Consider the following 22,546-nt stretch of genomic DNA (forward strand, 5'->3'; position numbering starts at 1 on the left):
ACGCATTGCACGATAATACAAAAGCCTGTAAACTATAATCACACAACACTTACAATTAAATAGAAACAAACAAAACTAAACTTACATCAGACAGGCCTGTCAACGCAACTTACACACTAAGTCTTATTAGTGGCGAGGTAATTCAAAAACGTGCCACGGGTGATCGTCCATTAGTCAGGGTGACACACTTGTCCATCCAGGAATTTCGTGCTGTACCAAATACACTCTTATACGCAGGAGTCCGTTTACAGTGTCCAGTAGTGTGTTAAACTTGGAGCAATCAAAAGCTGTAAAGGGTTGTAAATTCCCCATCTTAGTTATATTCACCTAACAACATAATTATTTACCTGGAAGATTTGGTCGACATGCCCTGTGTTATCCAGCTATTTTATCTTATACAGTCTTAATTAATATAAATACTATTGTGATTTATAATATTGTTTAAATTTCTTAAACACCAGATAATTTCGCCTACTACTACGAAATCTCGATTCCAACAGACCTGCACGAACCACTTTTAACCGACAATCTTTTTTTACCTTACATTCTTTCTCCGCTCATCTCCCCGATAAGCCATTTGAGTATTCGTTTTCATTTAGTATAGTAAACTATAATACAATTTTACTCTAAACGCACGACAAAAGAAACCGCAGCCAGGTATCGGATTTTGTCCTCCCAGATTCGAAAAGAATCTGGCCACCGACGTCATCACCCATACGCACGTCACCACCAATCATCTCGAAAACTGTACCAATTAATTTATATACGTTGCATAGCCCCACTAATTTATTTGATAAAGAAAAAAAAAACAAAAACCCAAAGAAAATTCAAACTTTGAACCGCCTCCAATCAACAATCATTAAGCTTCAACACGGATCCCACTTTTCCAAAATATACAAATACACATAATATATTATTATTATTTTTATATATATATTTTATTTTTTTTTTTTTTGAATATAAATTGCTAATCACAACACTCTTTAAATTACTAGAACATATATATAACCAAAAATAAACACAATCTGGCCACACGAACACCCTTTTTATATTTCTCACATAGCCCCACTAGAATTAGGCCCCAAACGCTCATAATGACCATCATTCTACGGAGCCTACATGTGGTTTCAAATGCACCGTGTTAAAATTTCCTCTAACCTTGCCATTCTCTGGATATATGAGCTTATACGCATTATGCCCAATGACCTTCTTTATTTTATATGGACCCTCATAAATCATAAACAGCTTTTTAATTTCCCCGTCATCCGCTGACGATATGTGATTTGCTCTGAGCCATACAAGCTGTCCTTCTTCGAAGTTAGTGAATTTTCTTTTGTCCTTGTTATGTCTCGCTTGTCTGGCTTCTGCTTTCGACTGTAGCTTCGCTCTGATTACCACCATATCCACGCTTTTATCCTGTTGGTCTGGAAAGGTAATTAACTTTCTTACCTCCTGGTTTGGTAATTTTCCTAATTCTAACGTGATTGGAGCCATTTCCGTCGATTCGTGTACTGCGCAGTTGATAAGCGTCTCAATTTTGTTGGTATATTTAGCCCATGCCGTATGTTTATTGTGACAATAAATCCGCAATAAGCGTCCTATTTCTCGCATGATTCTCTCACTGGGATTACTCTGAGGATGCCTAATTGTGCAGTGTAAATTTGCTATCTTATTCTGCAGTAAAAAATAGTTCCATTCCTTGGACGTAAATTGAGTTCCATTGTCAGATAGAATTCTATCCGGTTTCCGAATATTAATGAAATAATCATTTTCCAATTTTGCAATAATTGCTCTTGCTGTTGGCTTCTTTAGTTTGTAAAGTTTTACAAATTTCGTGAACACATTTAGGACCACGAAAATGTATCTTACACCTGCTATGGATGAGGGCAAAGGGCCAAATAGATCAACAGCTATAAGTTCATTCTCATTCTTCGGAATTATAGACTTCATAATTCCAGTATAATTTTGATTTGAAATTTTTGACTTCTGACAGAGTTCGCATATTCTTACATAGCCTTTAACTGTTTGTCTCATATTTTTCCAGTAGAAGTACTCTGCAATTGCCTTGAAAGTCTTCCAGGCTCCAAAATGGCCAAATTTCTCATGATATGTACTTACTATTTCTTTCTTAAGGATATCTGGCACGTGTATTTTGTAACTGTTCTCTACTTTGCTGAAATGAAAAAGCACGCCATGGTATAATTTATCTGTTATCTGTTGATTGTCAGTATTATCCAAATTTAACTTGTCAATAATCTTACCCAATTGTTCATCTAAATGTTGTAAATTCTGTATATTTTTTAGTTGTTTTTCTAGGCTTGTATTTTTAAGAACTTGAATATTTGCTATTTTGATGTCCTTTCCTTCTAATGTTTCGTACGGTAATCTGGACAGAGCATCCGCAACAATATTGTTTCTCCCCTCTATATGTTTGATGCCAAAATTAAAATTTTGTATTTTAAGGTACCATCTCGTCAATCTTGGGTTTAGTAATTGACAATTTAACAGGAACGACAAACTTTTGTGATCACTCCATATTATTATCCTTGCCCCCATTACAATCGTTTTCCATTTTAGTAGGCATGCTATTATGGCCAACAGCTCTTTTTCACATGTATAATAGTTTGTTTCGGCATTAGTTAGTTTCCTACTGTAATAGGCAATTGTCAGCTGTTCATTTTCTACGACTTGATATAACCTTCCGGCGATAGCAACATCACTAGCATCTGTTTCCATATGAAATTCCTTGCCTAGGTCCGGATGGTACAGCTGACTAGAATTAATTATGCTTTCTTTGGCCATGTTGAAAGCCTTCTCCTGAATGTCATCCCATTTCCATTTCACTCCTTTCTGCAAAAGTTGGTACAAAGGTTGTACTGTTTTCGAGTATTTCGGACAAAAACGCCGATGATAATTGCAAATTCCTAAAAATCCTCGCAAAGTTTTGATGTTAATTGGTCTTGGGAATAGTTTCAAAGATTTAAGCTTAGTTGGATCAATTTTAACTCCGTCACCCGTTAAAACATGCCCCAAGAAAGGAATTTCTTCTCTAAAGAATTTGCACTTTGATACATTTACAGTCATACCTGCACCTGTCAACTTCTCAAACACGATCTTAAGGTGTTCATAGTGTTCAACCTTTGACGAAGAGGTAACCAAAATATCATCTATATAGCATGATACAAAATCAGTACAATCCCTGAAAATTAAATTAATGCATCTGGACATTCCTGCTACCGCAGTTTTAAGTCCAAACGGCATAACCAAGAATTCGTACACCTGATTATCAAATAAAAATCCACAGTACTTGGTTGAGTTTTTGTCTAGAGGGATTTGCCAAAAACTGCTAGTTAAATCTAGAGTGCTAAAATATAAACTCCTATCTACCCGATACAACAAATGTTCTGCTGGTAACGGGCATTCATAATCCATGTCTATCTTTTTATTCAGTGCTTGCGCATCAAGACATACTCGCACAGTTCCATCTTTTTTGATAATCGGTACTAACGGTGAAATATACGGTGTTTCAGATCTTCTAATTACACCCCACTCGATCATTTCTTCAATTTTATTTTTAACTTTTTCCTTGTGACACCAAGGTATTGGGTATGATCGTGGTTTAAAAGGCTTGTCATCTGACAATCTAATTTTATGTATATACACATTTGTCCTGCCAGGTTCATCTGAAAACAACGTAGAAAATTGGGCTGTCAATTCTAAGATTTCTTTTTCGAATACCTGACTAAGTGCGTTGACATACTCAAAGTTTCGATCTGAAATAACAAACATATCATGCTCTTTTCCACTTTTACTCTCCATTCTAACAAATGTACATTTTGTATTTCTGACTCGAAGAGCTTTTTCTCCAAAATCTATTTGACATTCTTCTTTGTTAAGCCAATCAGTGCCTATTATCACATTACATATCAAATTTTCCACCACCAAAGCTGCCAGATGAAATTCCTTATCTTCAATTTTTAATTTTGTACACTTGACATTTAACTGTCTTACTTCTTCCTCCAGTTGCTTCAACTATTTTGACGCCGGATACTGGCAGTTGCAATGTGTCTTTATTTTTGTCCATCAAATTTCTATAGAACTTTTCCGAAATGCAAGTTACCGAACTGCCTGAATCTATTAGCACTTCTCATGGAATGCTTCCGACACAAGCACTGATTAAAGGAGCCAAATTGCCCTTCTCGACAATATCTTCTTCGTCCGAATTGATAAAAATAGTATTACAATTCATTTCCAACTGTGTTTTGCTACTTGACTGTGTATTGTCTTCCTTCATATCTATTGTACGTGGCGCGTTGCTAAGTGTTTTCCTCTGCTGTTTCCTGTCACCAATTATATGAGACTTCTTTGAAATGCCTTTTGGTGAATGTTCTCTAAACTTTGCTTTACTCAAATTAGGGGTATTATCGGAGCTCTTATAATACACCTCAATTAGTTTTCCGAATTTTCACAGTTCTCCTCTCCAAAGTCCTGTCTGTCCTCAATATTGTCATTCTTTTGTATTCTCATAGAGTTTATATTATATCTGCTCCTCTTATACTGAGACTCCTCATCTGGTTTGTGTTCTTTACTGGTCATTCTGTGCGCCTCCCGGTACTTATTTGCATCTGTGGATCTGTCGTTACCACCCCACTGTCGGTTATCACCAATTCTACGGTTGTATCTTGCCGGCTGACCATATGTGGTGTGGTCCTGTTCATCTTTATAGTATCGATTAGCTTGATCTCTATAGTATCTCCGGTTGTCCTGGTAATTTTCCCTAGTAGTATCTCTGCGCCGGTCTCTTTGTGCGTTATTTACATAAACATCATCTGATGGTCGTCTGTACTGTACTCCATTATCTGATCTGCGTCGAAACCTATTGCCAGATTCGCCGTATTGCTTGTCTACTTTACGGTTCTCTAAAACGTCCAAATGTTCCAGGGTTTCATAAATATTTTCTATTGTTTTTGGATTAATACTGGTCAAAATCCTTGCTGTCTCCAGTGGAAAATGTTTAATTAAGGGGTTTATTCCTTCTTCGATTGTAATTAAATCTATATCTTTAATTTTTTTAATCATTTTTAGGAAATATGGAGCCATTCTAAAAACTTCTGACACCTGATACTGTCCATTATATATTTCCATCAATTCTTGTTGTTGCCTATCTCGGCACCAAAATTTCCTTAAGAACAGCTGCCGCCACTGTTCATAGTTACTAATACTATCACAAAAAACTTCGTCCCACAATTTCGCTGTACCCTTTAAGCATCTCCTGGCCCACATTAAATGTTCGTGTTGAGGAATCTGTTGTTCTTCTATCCATACATTTAATCTTTTCAAAAATTCCTTTGGAGTTAAATTACTAGTTCCATTGAAAGTTGGCTGATTCTGCAAGTCCACCGGCATTCTATACATTTGGCTGTTAATACTGGACCCAATCAATCGATCATTTAGCTGACCGTAACCGTGGTGTTGCATGTCTGGATTCCCAGCATTATGGTTCTGAAGTTTTCCTTGCTGGTACACTGGACACCTCGAGAAACAAGCGGCTAATGATTCTTTATTCTTCTTTCTTTGTTTAACCGTGCTCAGATCATCATCTGAACTATCCATGTAGTTAACGAATGAATATTCACTTTCCTTTCGTTTAGGTGTGTTGGGTATTTCTTTAAAACCTGCAAAATCTGTCATCTGAGCCGAACGCCTTTTATCAAACTCCAAGTTTCGGGCTTCTTTTGTTCTAGTGATCTGGTTTAATAACTGCGTGGTTCTTTTAATTGCCCCTCTCCCAGTAACGTTTTCATCTTCGCTGACTATATTTTTCTCTAAGTCCTTTGTGGTTACGTTCGATTCTTGCCCGTTGTTATTCGCCATATTTCATAAAGCTTCACTATTTACTTATGCAATTCTTAACCTTACAGAAAGAATCATAAAAAAAAACCAAATTCATGTATTCACGTTTATCATAACCAGTATGATTATCATTAAAGTCTAACAAAAATAATAACTAAGTATACAGGGTGTCCCACGACGAAAGACCTCGATTGATATTGGAAAAAGTATAAATAGGAGAGTTTTGAAAATTTGGTAGGATACTGATGTGGGCATGCCCAATCCAACTAAAATATTTTCAAGATGGTTGCACTTCCGCTTATACCGGAAGTCGATCACAACTTTCTTATTTTAAATAGAACACCCTATATATTATTACATATTTGGATTCCTCACAAAATTCTGACCAACTTTTGTATAGAATGCCCTATGCCTATCTCTAGCCGTTTTCGAAATATTTGATGTTTTTCCAAAAAAGTGACAGTTACAACGCTCAACATATTTTTGTACTATGTTAAAACCGTATTTCATTTTGCAATGAAACTTTGGGTTATTGTAAATAAAGGATCGTTTTATTAAACTGAGGGTGCGTAATGACTCATTTGTATACAGGGTCGTCAAAAAAAAATCATAAACTTGCCACTAAAAAAAATGAAAAATCTCAAGTTTTTTAAATAGAAACCTACATTTTTTATGACGGAATCATTTTGAGCATTAAAAATTACTATAAGTTTCAATTTACTTGCCTATACCTAAATCCAACCCATTTCGTTTTATTTGAGAATAAACATTTTTTTATTATGCTGCACGGTTGGGATTATGTGGTGTTCTAGTTGGTCATGATTTTGACACACGGTGATATTGGAGACCTGCAGGGCATGTTAATTACACTAGTTTTGAGTGTTTTGACAACTGCAAATATGCCGTCGCGGTTACGTTATTCCAACCAAGATTGCTTAAATCTGTTTATTATTTACGGAAAATGTGATAAAGTTGTGAGTAGAACATGTGAGGTATTTGCCGCTCGTTATCTAGAAAAACCAAATCCATCACCAAAAGCTGTCAAGCAAATAATTGAAAATTTTAAGAATACGGGATCTGTGAAGAGAAAAGCTATTAAAACAAAACCAATCCTTAATAATACAAATGTAGAAATTGCAATTTCTAACCAACTTTTGTGTACAATGCCCTATTCCTATCTCTAGCCGTTTTCGAAATATTTGATGTTTTTCCAAAAAAGTGACAGTTGCAACGCTCAACATAACATGCTTTGCAGTTCTCCAATATCACCGTGTGTCAAAAGCATGGCCAACTAGAGTACCAGCTAATCCCAACCATGCAGCCTAATAAAAAAATGTTTATTTTCAAATAAAACGAAATGGGTTGGATTTAGGTACAGGCAAGTAAATTGAAACTTATAGTAATTTTTAATGCTCAAAATGATTTCGTCATAAAAAATGTGGGTTTCTATTTAAAAAACTTGAGATTTTTCATTTTTTTTAGTGGCAAGTTTATGATTTTTTTTTGACGATCCTGTATACAAATGAGTCATTACGCACCCTCAGTTTAATAAAACGATCCTTTTTTTACAATATCCCAAAGTTTCATTGCAAAATGAAATACGGTTTTAACATAGTACAAAAATATGTTGAGCGTTGTAACTGTCACTTTTTTGGAAAAACATCAAATATTTCGAAAACGGCTAGAGATAGGCATAGGGCATTCTATACAAAAGTTGGTCAGAATTTTGTGAGGAATCCAAATATGTAATAATATATAGGGTGTTCTATTTAAAATAAGAAAGTTGTGATCGACTTCCGGTATAAGCGGAAGTGCAACCATCTTGAAAATATTTTAGTTGGTTTGGGCATGCCCACATCAGTATCCTACCAAATTTTCAAAACTCTCCTATTTATACATTTTCCAATATCAATCGAGGTCTTTCGTCGTGGGACACCCTGTATAATTAATATAACTGAGCACTGCTAAAATGCACACTTTGACAACAAATAATGGGCATCCTTTAATTATAAGTTCATTAAACAACAGATCTACCTCATAACGCCCGGATTGCCGATGGAAACTATTCAAATGTACGCAACAACAAGTTCCCTTCCAGAGCACAATTCAATCTCCCTGATCCGGATTACCAATTTAAAAATGGCATAAAAAAAAATGCATTTCCCTCTTCACCCATTTATTCAATATTATAATTTATTATCTTTATTATTATGGCCATATATTTTACATGTTATATTCAATAATCAAAACGAAATGGTGACAACGTGCCAAGGCAAAAACATCGACGAAACAAACCAGTCAGAACCGAGAAGACTTACCCTTTCACCCGCTGCTGCGAGTTCGATCTTCCCAGCGCCTTCAACTACTGACCAAGCTGACCTTTAACACTACTCGTATGACCTATCTGCACTACCGTATTGAGTATACCAGACACTCTGATTATACCGCACCTCAACATTCGATACTGATAGCCATGCATTTGCATTAAACACCTAAAAATACCAGCATTAGTAAGACTTACAAAACAACTTATATATACCAAAAAAAAAGTAAGTAGTAGTTTTTTTTGCTCGGGCGCCAGTTGTAACGGGTTACTCCTGACATCAACGCCAGATTTTAAATTAAACCCGTAAATCTTAAATAAATATTCAGTATATGTATATTAGTATCTACATAGAACGCATTGCACGATAATACAAAAGCCTGTAAACTATAATCACACAAAACTTACAATTAAATAGAAACAAACAAAACTAAACTTACATCAGACAGGCCTGTCAACGCAACTTACACACTAAGTCTTATTAGTGGCGAGGTAATTCAAAAACGTGCCACAGGTGATCGTCCATTAGTCAGGGTGACACACTTGTCCATCCAGGAATTTCGTGCTGCACCAAATACACTCTTATACGCAGGAGTCCGTTTACAGTGTCCAGTAGTAACTTTTCCTCGTCAATGTTAAACTTGGAGCAATCAAAAGCTGTAAAGGGTTGTAAATTCCCCATCTTAGTTATATTCACCTAACAACATAATTATTTACCTGGAAGATTTGGCCGACATGCCCTGTGTTATCCAGCTATTTTATCTTATACAGTCTTAATTAATATAAATACTATTGTGATTTATAATATTGTTTAAATTTCTTAAACACCAGATAATTTCGCCTACTACTACGAAATCTCGATTCCAACAGACCTGCACGAACCACTTTTGTCCTCCCAGATTCGAAAGGAATCTGGCCACCGACGTCATCACCCATACGCACGTCACCACCAATCATCTCGAAAACTGTACCAATTAATTTATATACGTTGCAAGTTACAATTATTTTCCTATTAACTACCATAAAATTGCTTAAACTAAAACGTCAAAAAACTTTATTTAGTATTCGATTTATCTGTCAAAAAATGCAAAATAAACAGAGGCAAATTACAGCGGTAATTTGGTTTATTAATGAAATTTAAATTTAATGAACTTAGTGAAGCTGTCCAAAATTTAAATTTTGTAGTGCGATTTTCAGGTTTTGTGCAAAGAATTACTACATTTCTGCCCATTTCCAGATTTAGAAGCACTGTTTGCAATTATTTTAAATGAACAATCAAATGACAAAGAATGGTCTAAAATTGCCAGAGGTCCCTAAATAGTACAGAAAACTAAAAACTATAAAATTATCCTAAACCTTCCAGGAAATTGCTAAAATTGCAAGAGATTACTAAATATAATACAGAAACTCCCCTTAAAATTGTCAATAAACTTTAAAAGTGTCCTAAACCATTCAGGAAATTAAAAAATTTGCCAGAGGCCTCCAAATAGTACAGAAAACTCCTTTAAAAAATTGTCAGGGATCTCTACGATTATTTTACGCCTTCCGAAAAAGAATTGTCTAAAACTGTCTCAGAAGCCTCTACAAATGTTCTAAAACTTTCAAGAATTGTCTAAAATAGCCAGAGGCATTTAGAAGTGTTCGAAACCTTCGAAGAATTATCTACAATTGCCAAAGCCTCTGCAAGTGTCCCAAACATTTCAGAAATTTGTTAAAATAGCCAGAAACCTCTCAAGTGTCCTAAATCTAAAATTGCCAAACGCAATATAAAAGGGATCTAAACCTTCCAATAATTTGCTAAAATTGCCAGCGGTCTCCGCAAGTGTCCTAAATCTTCCAAGACTTGTGTAAAATTGCAACAGGGGTCTACAAGTGTTCTAAATCTTCCAAGAATTGTCTAAAATTGCCAGATGCCTCTGCAAGTGACCTGAACTTTCCAAGATCTGTCTAAGACTCGCAAAAATTATCAAAGACCGTTACAAGTGTCCTAAACAATTCAAGAATTTGCTAAAATTGCCAGAGCTCTCTACAAGTGTTCTAAATCTTCCAAGAATTGTCTAAAATTGCCAGAGGCCTCTGCACGTGTCCCAAAACCCTTCAAGAATTTGCTAAAATAGCCAGAGGTCTCTACTAGTGACTTAAGTCTTCCAAGAATTGTGTAAAATTGCCACAGGGGTCTACAAGTGTTCTAAATCTTCCAAGATTTGTCTAAAATTGCCCCTGCAAGTGTCCTGAACTTTCCAAGAACTGTCTAAAATTGTCACAAACTGTTACAAGTGTCCTAAACATTTCAGAACAAAATCAGAATAAAACGTACTATAAACAAGTACAAAATACAATATACAATACAATATACTTATACAGTGTGACCCATTTAGAATGGAAACACCCCTATAAAATTTTAGGTTATTAACCGATTTCAATGATTTTTTTTTTGAAATAATTAGGAATGAAATGTCTATTACGGGAGAAAATTTTAAATATTTATTTCAGTTTTCAGGTCATATTACGATACTTTTTCTTGATAGAAAATGGAGAATTTTTATTAGCGATTTTTTTATTGAAAAAATTACTACGCCACTGGATCTATAGTGCTTTCAAATAGCTGTGACCAAAATTTCATGAAAATCCATTCATTAATAACAAAGTTATGACAAATTAAAATTCAAAAATCCTCTAAGCTAACGGTCACAAAAGAACACCCTGCATCAACTGTTATGAAAGAAATGGTGTTATAGAAATGGTGTTACTATTTACTTGTTTATTATTACTTATTAATTGATTAATTTCTAAAAAAAAAATCAAAAAAAAAAAATCAAAAAAAAAAATTACAAAAAAATAAAAAAAAAAAAATCAAAAAAAAAATTAAAAAAAAATTTGGTCACAGCTATTTGAAAGCACTATAGATCCAGTGGCGTAGTAATTTTTTCAATAAAAAAATCGCTAATAAAAATTCTCCATTTTCTATCAAGAAAAAGTCTCGTAATATAACCTGAAAACTGAAATAAATATTTAAAATTTTCTCCCATAATAGACATTTCATTCCTAATTATTTAAAAAAAAAAATCATTGAAATCGGTTAATAACCTAAAATTTTATAGGGGTGTTTCCATTCTAAATGGGTCACACTGTATAACCACAAACAAAAATTGCTAATTCGAAAGTATCGGGTATCTTCTCGGAAAGTTTCGAAAGTTTTTAAAGAAATACGAAAATTTACAGAATTGCCCAATTCCAGAGAATAGCAACAACAAAGGGCGAATTATAAACTTGAAGTTGGATTTATATTTGCCGCTGGCTTTGGCGTCGTAAAATAAAATAACAATAATTGCTTTTTCTTTTTATATTTGCCGTCAGATGTAAAGTTGGGGTTCCAGATGCTGTCGCGTTCATTTTGAACGTTGTTACGTACGAAATAGAGTTTTTCGACGACTTACTTTGAAAGTACCTCATGTACGCTTCCATTTAGAAGCAGAAAGGGGTTATTTGCCGCGCGCGAGCAGAAAGAGAGATTTTCTGCTCTAGAGCGTTTTCGCTTTCTACTAACAATCTAGTCACCAACTTTTTTCGGCGTTTCCATAACAACGCTTGACATACCTGTTTGAAATAACCACATTCCGTCAAAGTGATTTATCGGTGACAATGAGTTCGAGCGACGAAAATGATGTGAGTTGTCCTTCTAATCCACCCCACAGCAGTCGTCGAAAAAATATCGTCTATATTTCGAGCCAAAAGTACTTTTGCCGCTTTTACATGATTGCAGAGTTCGGCTTCGCCTCAAGCTGCAAATTTCATGTGCAAGCGGCAAATATATACTTTCCGCTCTTAATATAGAATATACTATTTCGTCCGTAACTCGTTTGGTTTGTGTTTTTAATGTCCGTGGGCCTAGTTACACTAGTAGACCGATTCCGATCGCTTAATAGCTCCATTTGCACTTTGTGCACATTTTGTGGTTAATGTGGGTGCGTGACCTGATGAGTTTCCGTAGTCAGGTGATTAGTTTCGATTTTTGTCGGGGAAGCGTCGGTTTGTGGTCGTGTTTCTTTGTGTCAGGTGCCATGTGGCCTATTTAATCACCCCACTTTGATATCGGTCTTTTTACCACTACAGCACCCGAACTGCCGACATCTGACCTAGGTTCTGAGCGTTGTGGCACGTGTGACTTAAAATTTTTTAATCCGTGATCATCTGGCCGAATTACAGGTAAATTGGTTTTATTGTTGGTTCTTTTGAATTATTTTGTATCGGCCCAATTTTCCAACACAGTAGGTATTGTGTTCGGCCCGACCAGAGATCTAAGGGCTTTCCGACCAGATATCTAAGGGCTTGCCGACCAGAGATCTAAGGGCTTTCCGACCAGAGATCTAAGGGCTTTCCGACCAGCGATCTGAGGGTTTTCTGACCAGAGATCTAAGGGTTTTCCCGACCAAAGAACTTTCCAATCGAGTATTGAATAAACCTAACCGGGACTGCTCCGTCCAGAGTTTTCCGGATCAACCCACGTGTTGGAAAAGCCGACCAGCAGCCACAGAGTTTAAGAAGGTCAGAGCCCCAGTTAGGGTTGAACCACCAGTTCAATTCCTTACTTGATTTAGTTTAATTTAATTTTTTTTTTTTAGTTTATATTAGTTTCCTTTAAACAACTTCAACACTTGTCATTACCTCTGGTCACCTTTTTGGTTGCCGGAACAAGTGTTGAAGCTGTTTGTTCGTTTTCCCTGGTGTTCTGCTGTTTTCTGTCTTAGGTACCTGTCACCAGTCTCTGGACCCCATTTCCTACCTGGAAATCAGCGGTGGCCACTACTGACTACTGGGAAGAGGATACTGGAGGTTCCAGGACCCAAACATCGTCTTTAAAAACTGGTAAGGGCAGTTAGAGACAGTTTGGCACTGGGAAAACTTTTCCTGTTTTTTTTTTATTTTCAATCTTAATAATTTTTTTTTATATTTCTTTCCTTTTTATTTTCAACATTTCGTTGGCAACTTTGTAATTATTTGTAAATTGTGAATTGTGAATTGTAAATATTGTAGTTTTTTTTCCTCTTGTAATATACACTTGTACAGGGTGATTGATTGAATTTTGACCACCCCCTTAACTTTCTTAATTTTGATTTTAGCAAAAAACGTTAAATACAAAACTAGAAGATATTTAGGTCTACTTTATTCTTAGATAAACAGTTATTATACAGGGTGTCCCAAATTTTAGTAACGAACCAAACTTATGTTTTTTAAACACAATGACCAACTTTTTATCCAATATTTGCATTCTACGTCAAATTTTAGGAATTGATGTAAAATGTCTGTATCGATATTCAACTGTTTCCGCAGCATCTGTTACTTTAACAATGTTTCCTCGACTATGCGATTAAGGTTTAATTTAGTTACTCAAATTTGGGGCAGCCTGTATAATAACTGTTTATATAAGAGTCAAAGTAGACTCAAATATAAGTAAACTGTTGCTACAACTAGATAGTTTTTTTACTAAAATCAAAAATACGGGAGTTAAGGGGATGGTTAAAATTCAATCAATCAAGGACTCTGCTGCGAAAACATTTGAATATCGATACAGACATTTTACATCAATTAGGCCTAGAATCTGACGTAGAATTAAAATATAGATTAAAAAGTTGGTCATTGTATTTAAAAAAACCATGTTTGGTTTGCTACTTTAATTTGGGACACTCTGTATAATAACTCTTTATCTAAGAGTAAAGTAGACCTAAATATCTTCTAGTTTTGTATTTAACGTTTTTTGCTAAAATCAAAATTATGGAAGTTAAGGGGGTGGTCAAAATTCAATCAATCACCCTGTACATAGCATAAAGGTCAGTTTTGATTTCCTGCAACATATTCAAGTGTTCATTGACAGCTAGCTATAATCTCATGCAATTAATCCACGACCTTGAGCAATCTAATTTAAAAATGTTGAAATCTCATTAACGTGAGGTTTCATCATTAGAACGTCAAAGCCAAAGCCCACGCCAAGACCAAATCCAACTTCAAGTTTATAACTCGACCTTTAATGCATGTGCAAGACCATCATTCTTAAAATAGTTTGTTAATCGTTTTCATTTATTAGTTGTTTTGTCTAATAAACGAATTATACCAGTTTAAAGTCGTCGATAAATCGTATCCTTTGTTTCAGGAATTGTATCTGTGAAAGTTTTTGGGCAATGACCGGGGGGTTGATTTTAATATTAGGCCATAGTTTAAGGTCTTCTGGATTATTTTGTTTGGCTAATTTTACGAAAGAATTGAAACCAAGAACCAGCAGTAGAGAGTGTGTTGGAAATAATCAACTTTCCACACAAATTCAACATAAACACAACCCTTGTAATAAACCAGCTTTACAACAGTTTTTTTAAGCTCTCTGTAAATTGGACACAACCCTTGAATCCCCTCGAAATGCGTTGTAAAGTTAATTAACAATAATTTTTTCGCTGGTTAGAAAATAGAAAAGTTTCTGCAATCCTCCGGGGTTTAATTAATTTTTCTAAACTGACTTGCAAATAGAATAAAGGAGTGAGGAATTGGTCGGATGGAAACTGCTTGCAACGATTTTTTTTTAAATTTCTAATTAGGGTAATCAGTCCTATGTGAGTTTAATATTAATTAACCAAAAATACTAATTGGAAGATTATTTGAAAAAATATTGTAATTTACTAATAAAACAAAAGTTATAAAACAACAATTGAAAGGTTTTAGATATTGGAAATCAATGCCAAGAAATGAAATCAAAATAAGACTGAGAGGTTTTGTTGTTGTTGTTTGAATTTTGGTAATTTTTCAAATTATTGTGGTGGATAACCATCCCAAAATCCCCAAAACAAAGGACTTTATGAGGTGCTTTGATACATAATTGCACTTCCAAAAACATTCTAGACCAGATTTTCAGCAAATTATGATTCTAGAATACTTCTGCGCTCTCTAGAAGGGATCTAAAAGCTTAAAAAGCGCCTAAAATGCCACTAAAACTCTGTTACATAAAATGATCGTTCTAACTCTGTTTTTATTCTTCCAAACTGCTTTGTGTGCACATAATTGCACTTTTAAAAGCATTCTAGATGAGTTTTTGGCCAGAGTTATAGAAAGCTCCTGCAGGTTCTAGAATTAGTCTGGAATCCTCTAGAGCCCTGCCATAACTCTTTAAATTGAACTGAAAGGATTTTATAATTTGCTTTAACCCATAATTGCGCTTATTACAATATTCTAGATCAATTTTTCACTGAATTGGGGTCCTAAAAGACTCTCAAAGGAGTCTAGAAGCCTCTAGAACACAGCCATAACTCTTTTACCTAATTGAACTAGGTTTCAAGGCTTCCAAAAGATTTTATGATTTGCTTTAACCCCTAATTGCACTTCTAGCATTATTCTAGACCAGTTTTTCACCGAACTGGTGTTTTGGAAGACTACTGCAGACTATAGAAGCTTCTAGAACACTCCAATAGCTCTTGTACCTAATAGACCTGGATTTCTAGACTTGACTGCTTTGACAAATATTTGCACTTCTGAACTAGTTTTGACAGAAATGGGGTTCTAGAAAGCTCCTGCAGGCTCTAGCAGTGAAGAAGTGATCTAGAAGCCATACTATAACTCTTTCACCTAATTAAAATGGGTTTCAAGACTTTCAAAAGATATTATTAATTGCCTTAACCCATAATTGCACATCTGACAATATTCTAGAGCAGTTTTTCACCAAATTTGGATTCTGGAAGATTCCCGCGGGCTCTTGAAAGGATCTAGAAGCTTTTAGAACACTGCAATAGCTCTGTTACCTAATAGAACTCGATTTATAAACTGCCAAAGTTTTTTATGAGTTGTTTTGACCCATATATGCACTTATGACGAAATTATAGACCAGTTTTGGAATACTAGAAGGATTTTGCAGGTTCTAGAAGGGATCTAGAAGCTCCTAAAGTCCTGCTATAACTTTTTCATCTCATTAAACTGAGTGTCGCGCACTTACAATAATAATTAACCTCAATTCGGAACGCACTCTGTTTGTAAAGTATAGTGTGTATCGGGCAAGACGTCATTATTGAAAGATCGACATTTGACAGCGCATGTGTGTAAACCAGACTGGTAGAGAACCTAAAAAATAATGTGTCTTTTTTGGCGGAAAAAAGTAGAGGTTGCAGAAAAATAAAGAATTTAGTAATTTTCCTCGTTAAATTTAAATAGTGGAGTTTTATTTGCCTCAAACCGGTGGTTGGTGTTCGCGAAGTCCACATTTGGCGACCGTGACAGGACGGGGAAAATTGACTATTGTGTTGGAGACTTCAGGTCCAAAGTTTAGCGAGATTTCATTTGTGTAAAGTTACAGTCTGTGGAAAGATGGATCTCGAAATCAAGAAAAAAGGCCGTAAAGTTCTTCGGGCATCCTTTACAAGGTGCTGTACAGAGTTAGAGACTGTATTAGCAGAGCCAACTGAAGACCAGTTACAGAAGGCACAAGTGTTGCAGGAGTTATTAACTGGGAAGTTAGCAGAACTGCAGGTGAAAGACGCCGAGATATTTGAAGCTATGTTAGTGTGTGATGTTGAAGAAGAGGACTTAATTAAAGAGAAAGACATGTGTGATACATACTTAAAACGTGCAAAAACCCTTGAATTGTGCTATTTGAAGCTACGTAAAGTGGACATTCCTCAAATTGATGACTTAAATGAAAGTGCTAGTTCCATTGCTGCTATTACAGGTAAGAGGAAGTTTAAATTGCCTGTAATACAATTTAAAAAGTTTGATGGAAACATAAAAGATTGGCTTTCCTTTTGGGCACAATTTAAGAAAATCCATGAAGATATTGAGATGGACCCTGCTGACAAGATCGAATATCTTATTCAGTCTACTGTGCCAGGTAGTAGGGCTAGGCGAGTTGTAGAAAGTTTTCCTGCTATAGGAGTAAATTATGTACAAATTGTAGATAGTTTAAGAAGTAGGTTTGGTAGGGAAGACCTACAAATTGAAGTATATGTCAGGGAACTATTAAAGTTAATTTTAAACAACGCCCTAGCCAAGACAAAAATTGAGTTGTTTATCCTTTATGATAGTCTCGAAACTCAGTTAAGGTCACTTCAAACTTTAGGAATTACAGCTGATAAGTATGCTGCCATTCTTTACCCATTAATTGAATCTTGTCTTCCTGAGGAATTACTAAGAGTATGGCAACGTAGCACTGTGGGACATTTGAAAGAAAATGAGGAATATGAAGAAAATTCTAATAGTGTACCAAGTGGTTGTAACAACAGCTTAGAAAGTCGACTTAAAGCTTTAATGACATTTTTGCAAAGTGAAGTACAAAATGAGCAACGAATCAGTCTTGCTGCTGAAGGTTTTGGACTATGTAGTGTAGGAAATCGCTCGGATACTCCAGGTGGCCATGTAGAACGGAGGAAAAAGGTGTCACTAGAATATCCATCAACTGCAGCTGACTTGCTTAATAATACTACAGTCGTTAAGTGTCTCTTTTGTGAAGGTGGTCATGAAAGTGTAAATTGTTTCAAGGCAACAAAATTACCTTTAGAGAAAAAGAAGCAAATTGTTAATGATAAAAGAGCATGTTTCTCTTGTTTAAGGAAAGGACATCAAGCTAGAAAGTGTAGAGGTCATGTAAAATGTTTGGTGTGTGAAAAGAGTCATGTCACTTTGATGTGTCCTGAGATAAAATCAAATAGGAATACACCAACTGCCAGTGAACAACCTATTGAAGCTCAACACTCAATTCACCAGGAAGATTTGGTAGCAACTAACTGTGTTAGCCTTGGTATTGCTTCTCGAGTTTTTATGCAAACTTTACGCGTTGAGATGGCAGCCCCTAATGGTTCCTGTAGTGTTCGTGCTCTAATAGACACAGGATCGCAACGTTCTTATGTTTTGCAGTCTACTGTTCAAAAATTAAAGTTAGTTGAATTATCTCGACATAAAATACTGCACTGTTTATTTGGAGGTCGTTTAGTGGAACAGACCCACAGTCGTTTTGAGGTAGAACTAGTATACAAGGGTCATAGATGCAAATTAGAAGTTTTGAGCCAACCTACCATATGCAATGAAGTGATTCCTGTACCTCCAGGACTCTGGATTGATGAGTTGCATAGCCTAGGCATAGAGCTTGCAGATACTGCGGAAAATTCTGCCATTGAGGTAATGATAGGGGCAGATGCGGCAGGTTACTTAATTACTGGAAGGAAACATCTACTTGACTGTGGACTGGTGGCTGTAGAAACACTACTTGGGTGGACTTTGATGGGCAAATTGCAAAATGAGTATTGGAAGGACCATCTGGCTACTTCAACCATAAATTTGTATCTTAATGATCAAGTTATTGCCAATTTGTGGGAGTTGGATATATTAGGCATAACTGAACCCAGCAGAGACAAAAGTAGAAGGGAATTGGAAATTTCAGCAGAGATTTTTTTCAATGAGACAGTAAAAGTGGACAGTGAAGGCCGCTATGAAGTAAGACTACCATGGCTGGAGGGGCATCCTGTACTTCCCAGTAATCTGTTAGTTGCTCAGAAACGTTTGACATCCACTTTGAGAAAGCTGAACTCAATGGATTTGTATGAACTATATAACGGCGTATTACTGGAATGGGAAGAAGCTGGAATTATTGAGCGAGTACCCAAGGGAAATGTAACAACATATAGTCACTACTTGCCCCACAGACCAGTTGTACGAGAAAGTTCAGCGACTACCAAGATCCGGCCAGTTTTTGACGCTGGTGCAAGACAAGGTCAGTGCCCTTCTTTAAATCAATGTTTGGAAAAGGGCCCCAATTTGATAGAGATTATACCTGATGTTTTGACTGGGTTCAGAAAGTACCGAATTGGAGTAATATCTGATATTAAAAAGGCGTTTCTTCAAATAGCAGTAAATGAAGCAGATCGGGATTTTCTCAGGTTTTTGTGGATCAACAGCAAAGAAGAGGAGATTATCTACCGACATCGACGGGTGGTGTTTGGCGTTAACTGCAGCCCGTTTCTTCTTGCGGCGACAATAAGACACCATCTTGAGCTAACCAAGGAAAAAATAGCTTCTTCAGAATGGCCTTATCAAATGAATACTTTGGATAAACTTAATGGTTGTTTCTATGTGGATAATTGCGTTACAAGTTTGCCAGATGAAGCATCAGTGGAGTCATTTGTTAAGGAATCTTTTGAAATCATGCTCAAGGGTAAGTTACAGTTAACTTACAGGGTGGGAGAAATCTTGTAGTAAAAGTCCTAGGATGAACAAGAATCAGTTAGACATTAATGTTTTGGGTCTTACTTGGAACTTGAATCGAGACACTCTGTCCTTGAGGAACAGCTTGAAGGAGGTAGACATACCCGAGGATCTGGAAAATTTCAACACTTTCTTACTAAGGCTACGACAACAAGCTTCAAAATGTTCGTTCGGAAATTCACTTAAAGAGGCTACTAGTATTAATATTAAAATTAAATTAATTGATGATGGGGCTCCAATAGAACTAAAGAAAAAATGATTAGAGAAAGAGCGACTGCTGGAAGAAATCATGGAACTTTGTCAAGTTCATGAACAAATTGGCCTACAATCGAAAAGTATGGAGTCTAGTAACTCGGAATCCAGTTCGTCTTTGGCTATAAACTATAACAGATGACTTACGATGATCATAATACAAAAACTAAACCACCAATGTTTGCGATGTGGTAAATCTAGACATGAAGAAAAAATTGCCCAGCAAAACGAATAAAATTAAAACATGTGGATTTCAGGGGCGTTTTGAGATCATGTGAAAAACCAATCAATCTAGAAAACGATTTGGTAGGAGATGAAGAAATGGGTTGTTTTGAATGCTTTGAAATTTCATGTGGTGAACTCACTCGTGACTATAAAAATGCTCATAACACACTAGTAATGTAAATAACTATTACTTAAATTACACTGATTTTAGTTTTTTGTGTATATTTTGTAATTCGATAGCTTTACGGAGACGATTTTGACAGTTGTCATATTCGTACTGGATCAAACTCAGAAAAATGCACAGATTTAACGTAGTTCAAATTGAGTTTTCTTGTTTTCGTGTATGCGCGCTACTTTTATAGCTTTATGGGGAAGATTTTGACAGATGTCACACTCAAAATGAACTAAAGTTAAGTTAAAAACTGTCTACCAAATGTTACAGATGTCAAAAATGCGCTGATGAATGTAAAAAATGCATTCAATCTGGTTCAAACTGATTTCATCTAGTTGATTTAGTTTTATAGCTTTATGGGGAGGATTTTGACAATTGTCACACTCAAAAAACCAATCCCAGACAATCTTCACCGTGCGTAAAGAAACAGACCAATTACAGCTAATCTTGAACGTGAACAAAATAATTCTTCTGATTGTCATCCTCATTGACCGTTGGCATCAAAACATTGCATTTTGGCTTATGTTTTGAGGCAATGAGAAAGCCGTTCAAGTTTCAGTTAGTGTTCAATTAAAGAATAAAAACATCTACTTTATTATATGATTAAGCAAATGATACAAACTTACAATCTATAATGAATCAAATCCATTCAACCACCGCCCTCTGTACAAGAAAGCCAAGAAGGTGCATGCCAAAAATTCCAATATGGCCGAAATATGGGATTGACAGTTTGCATTTGTTTGTAGTGTGGAAATTGAGTTTTTGGATGATTAAATTAATTTTTAAAGTTTAAAGTCAAGACTTGGGATTACTTGCCAAAGTAATTTTTGTTTGCTATTATATATTGTTGTTTATGTGTTTGTTGTTCTAGTGAAAGTGTAGTTTGTGTTCATTTTATTGTGTTATCACTATTGTTATTGTTCCTTCATTGTTCTATAATTTGTTGTTGGTTTTTTAACTTAAATTCTATTGCCTCTACAATATGCCGTCACACTTGTTGTTTGCCAAATTGTAAAAGCAATTTGGAGAAAGGCCCAAAAGTGTCCTTTCCTTTCCAAAAGACCCTGCTCGAACCCAACAGTGGTTGAAAGCTTTGAACTGGAATGATTTTACTCCAACACAATACTCAGTGGTAAGTACAATATGCTTTCTCATTCAGTAAACTTATTGCCTCTTACATACATAAGTGAGTTAAATTTTGAGGCCGCCTGCATTTTGAGAGCAACAAATGTTTACTCTGAAGAAACAGGACAGCTTTTAGAAGTTTCATTGGCACATTTACATTTTAAAAGAAAGGTCTTGGTAATAATATAAAACTCATTTACCAGTTTTGCTTACCTAGATTCAAGGATTTCCAAATTTTCTTTGATTGAGCAGTTTTTACATTAGTTTGTTGTACTTTCCAAGACAAAGGGTTCTAACCAAACTTGCTTTGGCTGGACTTTATTGGATATAAAAAGCCATATCTATACATATCTGGATCAGGAATGAAGCGTTCTTTGATTTTTCACTCACAACTTCTAATCAACTACACGAAAAAATAAAAAAAAACATATTTTCTACTGCATCTCCATAGGTTTGTGTACAAAAAAAAATCCGATAACGCCGCCATTAAAAGTTACATTCTAGGCTTTCTTGTAAAGAAGGCGGTGATTCAACACCTCAACCTAAAAGACGAAGTTAATCAGCTGTCACCCGGTGACAATCCGGGACACCGGTCAAACTTTGGCTGCGTCAAAAGTGATAATGTAAACACGGAAACGTTTCAAACATTGAGAGTTTATTTGTGTGAAATTTGGTAAGTAATTCCAATTAGTCGTAGAAAAAATAGCCTGTAAAACTCGGGCGAATTGTCCATATCGCCCTCGTGCGATAGGGACATCTTTTTCACCCTTGTTGTACAATATACTATTTACTTCTTGTTGTGTATGTACTCTACTTTTGTAGCTTTATTTCTTTATTTTGACGGTTACCACACTGAGAATAAACTAAAATTAAGGTAAAAACAGACCGCCATACTTCAAAAATGCACCGGTGAAGGTATAAAATGCATTTAAACTAGTTCAAACTGATTTTACTCGTTGTCGTGTATGTACTCTACTTTTGTTGCTTTATTGCTTAATTTTGACAGTTACCAGACCCAAGCTAAACTAAAATTAATAAAAAAAACAACAGCTAAATGTTACAAATGTCAAAAAAAACAGCTAAATGTTACAAATGTCAAAAATGCACTGAAGAAGGTATAAAATGCATTTAATTTGGGACATACTGATTTCATTTTATAGTTTCATGTGTTTCATCTAGTTTTATCGCTTCATGAAGAGGATTTTTACTGTTATCACACCCGAAATATACTAATATTAAGTTAAAAACAGACTGCCAAATGTCAAAAATACACTGATAAAAGTATAAAATACATTTAATCTGGTTAAAACTAATTTCATTTTGTTGCAACTAGTTGATCTAATTTTATAGTTTAATGAAGAGGATTTTGACAG

The 22,546-nt window shown here is 35.4% G+C and overlaps 2 protein-coding genes and 1 long non-coding RNA gene across 4 annotated transcripts in view; 2 read left to right on the top strand and 1 right to left on the bottom strand.

Annotated features, from left to right (window-relative positions):
- Positions 1–22,546, bottom strand: part of LOC145729666 (diuretic hormone receptor-like) — a 190,365-nt gene that overhangs the window by 113,795 nt on the left and 54,024 nt on the right. Inside the window, exons 1-2 of one of the 2 annotated variants that reach the window (XR_014178435.1) lie at positions 348–505; positions 86–287 (exon numbers count right to left, since the gene is read on the bottom strand). The exons of the other annotated variant lie outside the window; for it this stretch is intronic. The gene's annotated coding sequence lies outside the window, so the exon portion shown is untranslated. Of the gene's footprint in view, positions 1–85; positions 288–347; positions 506–22,546 lie in introns of those variants that run through there. 2 annotated transcript variants of the gene reach the window in all.
- Positions 12,164–13,248, top strand: LOC145729058 (uncharacterized). The gene is made up of 2 exons (XR_014178249.1): positions 12,164–12,382; positions 12,446–13,248. It is a non-coding gene; the product is annotated as an uncharacterized LOC145729058 (long non-coding RNA).
- LOC145729325 (uncharacterized) lies at positions 16,514–19,658 on the top strand. Its single transcript, XM_081980037.1, has 2 exons — positions 16,514–19,349; positions 19,423–19,658. Exons 1-2 carry the CDS (start codon positions 16,514–16,516, stop codon positions 19,656–19,658), a joined length of 3,072 nt encoding a protein of 1,023 aa, XP_081836163.1.

The sequence above is a fragment of the Ips typographus genome, linkage group LG5 (genome assembly GCF_016097725.1).
Source record: "Ips typographus isolate SLU linkage group LG5, UJ_Ityp_2.0, whole genome shotgun sequence".
In the NCBI taxonomy this organism is placed as follows: Eukaryota; Metazoa; Arthropoda; class Insecta; order Coleoptera; family Curculionidae; genus Ips; species Ips typographus.

Coding starts and splice junctions, on each gene's coding strand:
- LOC145729325 (XM_081980037.1), top strand. CDS start 16,514: ATGGATCTCGAAATCAAGAAAAAAGGCCGTAAAGTTCTTCGGGCATCC. Junction 19,350..19,422: donor TTTTGAAATCATGCTCAAGG/GTAAGTTACAGT, acceptor AGAATCAGTTAG/ACATTAATGTTTTGGGTCTT.